Raw genomic sequence first — 9,169 nt, forward strand, 5'->3', positions numbered from 1 at the left:
GGGGGCCCCCTAACCAGAACCCCCCCCCCCCACAGATTCAGATTGTTTTGTCTTGTCCTCGTTATCGTTGAGAAAACCTAATTCTTAGATAAAAGCTTATTTTATGATGATCAGTGAATTATGTGTATCAAATAGGGCTGGGCAAGTTAACGCGTTATTATCGCGTTACGTATTAATTGATTAACGCCGACAATTATTTTATCGCGCGTTAACGCAGTTTTTTATTATTATGAAAGTCCGTTCATCACTGGCTCTGAATAAACATAGGCCTACAGACAAACCATGGGTCACAGGAGGGGATGCTCCCGATCAAATTATTTAGGCTAAGCATCAACATTCACAAACCACTGTCCACTGTTATTTTTAACAGAAAAGAATGCAACGAGCTCGTAATCACGACTTAAGTGGGAAAAAGGAAGTTTGCGATAGCACGGGAAGACAGCAGAGACGCGCTCTCGCTCAGCACAGTGGAGTGCATCGTTTTGTTCACTTGTGATTTATTATTGTGAGTCGTTTGGGACGCGGTAACACACGGCCCTCTCACAATATATTGCTTTACAGATCTATCGCTTTTGCCGCTCAGAAATGTTCACGCAATCATGCAGCACATATCATAAATTCCGCGCTCACACACTGATCTATATATAACTGAACCGCGCTCTGGCCCACCTCTTCCAACCGAGCCAGGGACGGCTAAATTATATTTTCTGGGATTTTGTCGATAACTATAATCAGATGATATTTTCCTGAGTGTGTCGCGCTGCAGGACGGCCGTGGACAGCTGACTCCTAAAGTTTTTGATAGTCTATTCTTCATATTCTGTGTGGTCAGTCAAATTCTTATATTTAATCAATAAAGTCAATTAGAATAAAAGACATTTGGGGCTGTTATCAAACAAATAAAATCATTATCAACAAAATTTATCTTTGCAATTCAGAAACACAGAAGATGCATCTGAAGAGGCGTTTAGATGCATTTATTTACACACTGTTTAATGCAGGACATGAATGCATTTCACCTGCAGCTACAAATGCATAAATAATGTTATAATATTTTAATCCTAAAATGCTGAATACTGATATTTGAAATTATAAAAAAAAAAAAATTAAAAGGTACTTTAAATGTGAAATTAAAATCACCAGTAGGTGGCAGCAAGTCACTGTTAATTAGTGAGTCATTGCGCTTGAACTAAATGGTTGATTCATTCAGTAACGAAAACACCGATCATGTTGCTCAGAGACGTAAAACAGTGCTGTGGCTGTGTTTGGAATAATTTCTGTTGGCGAAATAGAGCAAACACAGGCAATATTGTGTTTAAAACGTAAGTCTGTTAATATTAACTCCTTGTTTATTGAATTGTTGTATGGACAAAAATCAATATCACATTTGTGATTTTTGCGAAAAAATGTCACTCTTCGTGTGATATTGATTAACTATATGAAATTATATGAATATATAAATTTTCTGCCCCCATATCTTGAATTTTGGCAGCATTCTAAATGCATTTTTTTAGACTGAATCATGCAGTGAAAGAACGCACTCTAAATGAGCACAGTCAGTCTAGTTAGTGTTTACGCACTCATAACATTATCTGTATGATAAATTAATCTCTTACTTTTATCCTACGTACATCTGCACTTTAAAGTGACGTGACATGTGGCCAAGTATGGTGACCCATACTCAGAATTAGTGCTCTGCATTTACCCATCCAAAGTGCACACACACAGCAGTGAACACACACACCGTGAACACACACCCGGAGCAGTGGGCAGCCATTTATGCTGCGGCGCCCAGGGAGCAGTTGGGGGTTCGGTGCCTTGCTCAAGGGCACCTCAGTCGTGGTATTGAAGGTGGGAGACAGCGCTGTACATTCACTCCCCCCCTCACCTACAATCCCTGCCGGTACAAGACTCGAACCCACAATCTTTAGGTTAGAGTCCGACTCTCTAACCATTAGGCCACGACTTCCCCTTTTGTTGCGTTGTCATTTAATGTTTTTGTCTCGTCGCTCCGGCCGGACACGGCATCAACAGTATGGTGAGGGGCGTAACATTTCCGTCTCACGCTTGAGGTATTCGGCCAATCACAACGCACTGAATAGCTGGCCAATCACAGCACACCTCGCTTTTTCAGACCGATGAGCTTTGTAAAAATCGACGCGTTTCAAAAAGGCGGGGCATAGAGGAGAAACAATAATGTACAGTATGTGGAAAATAATGTGTTTTTTTAACTTTAAACCGCATAAACACATTTCATTACACAAAATACATAAAATAATGTTCTTTTTAGCAGCATCATATGACCCCTTTAAATAAAGAACAACAAAATACACTTACTTTATATGCACGCACAACTATATTACATCAGTAAATTTGAGATGTTGCAGACAAATGTGAGATGAAGCGGATTGCTCGTGGAAAGAGTTCACGTTCTGCATGTCTGCTCAGCGTACCTGCTCCACTTCCTGACCGCACGGATGCACATGATGGTGACGTTGCAAATGTTGAATGTTGATGGTCACAGGAAGAAAGTTCAAGAAGCCTTTTGAACAGTCTGTTTAAAATGTCACTCATTCCCTATAAAACATTTTCAACATAGTATATACTGTGTATAAGACTCGTTAGATCTTTGGATTACAGGTACTTTTTTTAATGCTTCCAGAATTCTCATCTTTATTTGGTTTTAGTGACTTTCTGCTTTGAAAACTACACAGCATGACAGATTAAACAAATTAATACTAATGTAAAAGTAACAATTATCTAAAAGCACTGGGACACAAACACATTATTCAGCCTACTATAAAATTCTCTCAAAACTTATTTTCAGTTTTATTTATAATTTAGTAACATTCATTAGTGCAAAAAGTCATGTGTAGAGTTGTACAGCTGTAAATATGTAGAGTTTAGATGTAATCTGTGACAAGATTCAAGGTCATGGGCTGCGGTTACACTGAAGTCTTAAAGGGTTAGTTCACCCAAAAATGAAAATTAGCCCATAAATTACTCACCCTCAAGGTATAGGTGTATATGACTTTCTTCTTTCAGACGAATCCAGTCAGAGTTATATTAATAATTGTCTTTGATCTTTCAAGCTGTTTAATGCCACTCAGCGGGTGTTGCATGCATCAGCCCAAAAGAAGTTAAATAAAAAGTGCCCATCCATAAAAAAAAGTGTCGGATTTCGATATAAGCCAAGAGGAGACTGGTTTTCCTTTGCTAAAGTAAGGAAACTTTGCTTCCTTTGCTCCTGTTAACAAACGTTGGTTTTCACGAGACTCACTTGCATTGCGCAGCACTGACCTCATATGTCATCAGCCCGGAGCTGCTTCCGTGTACAACTGTTGCCGCAGGCTAGATTAAAGTGATTATTACGTTTTGAATATGGATATTTTTTCTTACAAAAACGCATCGATTCACTACAGGAGGCCTTTGTTCACCCCCCGGAGCCGTGTGAGGCACTTTTTTATGGATGGGCGCTTTTTATTTAACTTCTTTTGGACTGATGCATGCAACACCCGCTGAGTGCCATGAAACAGCTTGAAAGATCAAAGACAGTTTTTAATATAACTCCGACTGGATTTGTCTTAAAGAAGAAAGTCATATACACCTAGGATGCCTCGATGGGGAGTAATTTATGGGCTAATTTTCATTTTTGGGTGAACTAACCCTTTAAAGGAGACGTGCCCTTAAAATGGAGTGTTAAAACCAGAGGGTCAAAAACAGGGTAGAAAATAGCCATTTATTTCTAAATTATGTTTCATGTAAAAATATTACATAATAAGTGCACAATTTATTATTATAAAAAATGCAATTCATGATCCTTTTAAAATAACATTGATTTTTTGTGATCAAAATTTACACGGAATGACAAAAATGTTGTTTTAAAAGGATGACTAACACTGTCAGTATATTTACAAGCATTAATCTTTGTCAATCCGAATGAATCCAATCCAATTTCAGATTCTGAAAGTTCTGCTTATATGAGCCCTTTGCAATCTATTCCACATATTCGTTTACATGTGCATTATATTTATTCTGAACAAAATGTCAATGCATGCACAGTGCATCTATGCTGTGTTCAGAAAGCCACTGGATTAATGTCAACGGAGCTACAGGAGTAACATTATTATTTATGATTATTGATTATTTGGGTGCATGTAGCCTGTGTAAAACAAACTAACAAACAAAAAACACACGCAATAGACAGGAATCACAAACAACACAAAAGCATGTTAAAATGATTTAAAGTAGAGCTTAAAAAGCAAGCTAAACCGATTTCCACTGCTTACACTCATATATGCGCTTCCAGTGTGAAACAGGCTTAATTCCAATCATATCATCACAGGAGAGTAGCCTATTTTCTGTCTATACAAAATAAAAATATAGAAAGTTTTAAATGAGGATATCACAAGCAAAAACTTATACAGCTTTTTTAGTCCAATATCAAGTGATATTTCTTTTGCTACACTGTTTTAATTACCCCAAGTGATGATAATTGTTTCTTTGAGGGTTCTGTGGGACACAAAACAATCATATTCTGCTTTTTCATCCTCCTGGGTCTCCAAACTCTTCCTCTGCTGGAAGGTCCCATCATGGTTTGGTCTGATTCCTGTGGATTCAGTCTCATCTTCAGAGAGAAATGTGTGAGATTTCCTAATGCCCAGTGTCACGTCTCTGGGGTAGAAGCCAGTGGCCACACAGGTGAGTTTCAGCTTGGATTTGTCTTTGATAGATCTTTTTGCAAACACATGAACAGTTGGAGAAGCTGAAAACACAGAAATCAGTTTATCAGTCTCATCCTCATAACAGCTGCATATCATCAAATAAATACAAAAACATTTACTCACAGCCGTGTCTGAGCTCCTTGTCTCCATATTCTCTGAATTTGTTGAGCCAGTCCACACACTCTTTCTCCAGGTAGCCTTTGGTGTACTGGTTTAGGATTGGGACATTGTCCCATTTTCTCTTGGTTGGTAAAGCTGCATCAACTGAGGTGACCCACTGAGACTCTTTAATATCAAAAGACAGAAAGTCCTCTCCATCATAGGCGTACTCACTAATGCCTTTGGAAAACTTCACTTCATGTCCCTGCTGCTCAACTTCACAACCGTGTCTCCACTGAAGAACATGAAGATCTGAAATGAACAGAAATCAAAATGACACACACAAACAATGCATAAAACACTACATAAAAGACAAATAAACAAATACTGGAAGTTGAATCCAAAGTGACCCCAAGAAATTTAAACTCATTAACAGTTTCAATCTCCTCACCTCATCTCTACTAATTGTTTTATAAAACACAATTTTTTTATTCAATAGTAAACCTGACTTAATAAGCCACCTAGCTCAAAGTTAGTACATCATCCACATACATCTGAATATGTTTGACATTTCAGATAAATCATTACTATAAAGTGAAAATGAGATTGGTCCCACGATAGAGCTTTGGAACCCCTGCAGAGCAAACCAGGTAAGAAGATTTAGTGCCATTAATACACTCACATATTGCTTCCTATTTGAGAAATATGACTTTATCCAGTATTGTCTCTTAATGAAAATTAGTTTTAGTTTAGATAAAGGAAACTGATGGTCAACAGCATCAAATGCCTTCTTTAGATCTATAAAGACAGCTCCAGTATGTATTTAACATTTTTTACAAAACACAATTGGCTGATTCTGTTGAATAATTACTATGAAATCAAAGCTGCATTAGATGTAAAGAAGTATAGCCATTATTTAGATGTTTAATTAGAAGCTTAGCTACCCTTTTTCTAAAAACTTAGATATTACAACCTTAATTTCTACAACCTTAGATATTATTGACACAGTTCTAATAGGTCTGTAATTACTCAAATTTGATTTATCTCCATATTTATAAATTAGGATCACTGTAGTAACTTCCAAGAGAAAGGAGCAATTGCTTGCCTAAAGGATAGATTGAACATGCAGTTTAAGCTGCATGAATGTTCCTCACCTGATTCATTTTGTCTCATGCGTTTCATCAGAATGTCGATATTCACATTAAACCACTGTTCTTTGCTCTTTCTTGACCTGGTGCCTTTTTCCCAGTAATCTTCCTGTATTTTCTCCTTCATCCAGGTCTGTTTGGGAATCTTCTTCTGTTCCTCACTATTGTAATAGTCGATCTGTATGTCATCTAGCAGACCCATAGCAGTGAACTGATAGATGCCCGGCAGATCGACAGGTTTGGACAAAGCCGTGTAAATGTAATACATTGAGTGTTTCTCTGCAATGAAGAGAAATAAAATACGCAATAAAAATGACTATTTACTGGTTTAATCAAAGTGAAGGAGAAAGAAGGTAATCGTGCGGGTGAAGGTCATTAAACACAGTCTCAAAACATTACAGCAACAGAAAGAACCAAATATATTGATTTATGATAATCCCAAAATCCCAAAGCAATCCTAATGGGATCAAACAAGACTGTAAAACTGAATTTGAATTCAGTCCAAGAAAAGAATCCTAGTTTATGTAATTCTCCTTAAACTTTTTTATAATTTTAAAACATTATGATGATAAGCAGGCGCGGCTCGTCTATATGGGCAGGTGGGGCAGAGCCCCACCAAAATATTCATCCAAAACATAGACCATGTAAACTGAATCAATAATAAATTGTAAATGTGTTCAGCATTCTGCAACAAATATTTTTTCGTATTTTCTAGACTATTTTAAGTCGTAAAGTAAGCAGTATATATTTAAATCCCGCGCATGGCATTAGCAGGCATGTATACATGATACTAAGCGGGGCAGACGGTGCCTGAGACCTCCCGAGCTCAACAGCGCCCCACAATTTTGCAACGTAAATCTGTGGTGAAAAGGGGAACTGCAGCGCGCTCTAATTGAGAGCCATTGGGGCAGATTTGAGACAGCCCCGCTTATTTTCACGTTACCTAATGCCGAGTTCACACTGCACGATTTTCAAACTCGTCGGATCGCCGTTGTTTTCACACTGCGTGACGATCTGGGGGAGCATTCAGTTGCTGCTGTGTTCACATTGCACAATGGATCGGCGACAGGGGTTCACATTGCATGACTTCACAATAGGAAGAACAGTGTTGGGAGTAACGCATTACAAAAGTAATAATATTACAGTAGTATATTACTTTTTGCTGTAACGCAGTAATATAACGCATTACTAATCAAATTTGGGTAATATTATTACTCGTTACAATCTCAGTAACGCAAGTTACAACAACATATTTTAACTCAAAATTAGTGGTGAATTTACTAACACCGCAAAACAGCACCAGAGAAAAAATTCCGCGGGAAGAATCGCTGACAGCTCTGTCTGGTCCGCATTCCGCAAACTACGTTTCACAACAAAACACACGCGAGAAGTGATAAGGAAATAACGCGAGAACCCGCGTGCATCAGACCGGAGTTCTCGAGCGAGACTGGAATTATTTAAAATATATATATATAGCCCGCAAATTGTCTGTGAGCTGATTTCCAGCTACAAGGACAAAAAGAAAAACAGATTATGCAGGAGAACAGGGATTGGGTGTTCTGCAAAGAGAGTTGGAGGTAATATAATTTTGCAGTAGGCCTATATGCTGATGTTGTGGCTGGTCAAGCAAATGTCTGTGCTTGTTTCTGTATGAATTGTTCATATATCTATTAAAATACAGATATTCTGGTCTATAACTCCTCCCCGAACTTCCCTCTTCCCTGAAAAGAAAAACAGATTATGCAGGAGGGAGATGCAGGGAACAGGGATTGGGTGTTCTGCAAAGAGAGTTGGAGGTAAATAATTTTGCAGTAACTGTTATGCTGATGTTGTGGCTGGGCAAGCAAATGTTTGTGCTTGTTTCTGTATGATATAATTGTTCATATATCTATTAAAATACTGATATTATGGTCTATAACTCCTCCCCGAACTTCCCTCTGCCCTGTATCTTGGTCTCTCATTGGCTGTAGGTCATCGCCGATGTGTTTTTCAGTCAGAACTCATTGCACACAGCGTGATTGTGAATCGTGTGAAACGTGTCGGCGACTCCCTCAGATCGTGTCTTTGATAATTCACATTGCGTGATTGTCACTCGCGTGAACGAGCACCGGTTTGCCTCCGATTTCGGGCATTTGTCGGCGATTTCGCAAAACCTGTCGGCGAGTGAAAAATTGTGCAGTATGAACTTGGCATTATGTGAACCTCGCTCCACCAAGACGATATATCGATCCGCTTCAGCTATGTGTCTGCATCAGGTCAGTAACTATAGTTGGCATGTCTGTTTTTTTTCTATGTGGAGTAGTGGATCAAATTAACAAAGTAGGCTATACATTAAATCCTTTAGTTTAAATGTGCTCACATGAATAGCCTTTATATGGTTCTGTTGTGTGATGTTTTGTTTATTCTGAGAATAGACGTATGATCTTCTTTCCTCACCTGAATTACTCCACAACTTGTAACATTCTAAATCAACATTTTGAGGTGATAAATACTATATTAAGGCAATTATTATACAGCATTTTATGCGTGTAACATTATTTCGAGCCTGTCAATCAACATTAGCGAGCCACCCACAGGATAAAGCAAGGACATCACTGCCAAAATTTTGTCCCCATGTGTTCAGAGATTAGAATATAACGCTTACAAAATGTTTTTCATATATTAGCGCTACGACAGAGAATCTGCCCCACCTAAATTTACGGTCAGGTGCCGCTACTGATGATAAGGCTAAAGAAAATCAAAAAGGATACAAAAAAAAAAAAGTTCTTTATTGGTAATCCGGCTACACTGAACAGCCACAACATTAAAACTGCTGACAGCTGAAGTGAGTAACTGATTATATCATTACAGTGGCATCAAGGGGTGGGGTAACCCTTAAATGCATACCTCGGGACTTTAGCGACCCGGGACATCATTCTCTACCCTCTCCCTCCTTCATTTTTTAAAAGTTAGACATCAGCTTTCTTATGCCGTGTTCACACAGCACGATTTTAGCCCGATTTTTCACTCGCCGACAGGTTTTGCGGAATCGCAGACAAATGCCCGAAATCAGAGGCAAATCGGTGCTCGTTCACGCGAGTGACAATCACGCAGTGTGAATTATCAAAGACGCGATCTGAGGGAATCGCCGACACGTCGCCGACGCCAGTGAAATATTTGGCATGCTAAATATCTGGAGCTGTCGGCGATTCACAATCAC

The 9,169-nt window shown here is 38.6% G+C and overlaps 1 protein-coding gene across 1 annotated transcript in view; it reads right to left on the reverse strand.

The window, feature by feature from the left end:
- Positions 1 to 4,471: 4,471 nt before the first annotated feature.
- Positions 4,472 to 9,169, reverse strand: part of LOC107731659 (uncharacterized) — a 24,831-nt gene continuing 20,133 nt past the window's right edge. Inside the window, exons 14-16 of the mRNA XM_016542809.1 lie at positions 5,977 to 6,249; positions 4,847 to 5,134; positions 4,472 to 4,764 (exon numbers count right to left, since the gene is read on the reverse strand). Coding sequence (XP_016398295.1) covers positions 4,472 to 4,764; positions 4,847 to 5,134; positions 5,977 to 6,249 — 854 coding nt within the window. The remainder of the gene's footprint in view (positions 4,765 to 4,846; positions 5,135 to 5,976; positions 6,250 to 9,169) is intronic.

Source organism: Sinocyclocheilus rhinocerous, unplaced genomic scaffold (assembly GCF_001515625.1).
Source record: "Sinocyclocheilus rhinocerous isolate Xijiao unplaced genomic scaffold, SAMN03320098_v1.1 scaffold5418, whole genome shotgun sequence".
Taxonomy (NCBI): Eukaryota; Metazoa; Chordata; class Actinopteri; order Cypriniformes; family Cyprinidae; genus Sinocyclocheilus; species Sinocyclocheilus rhinocerous.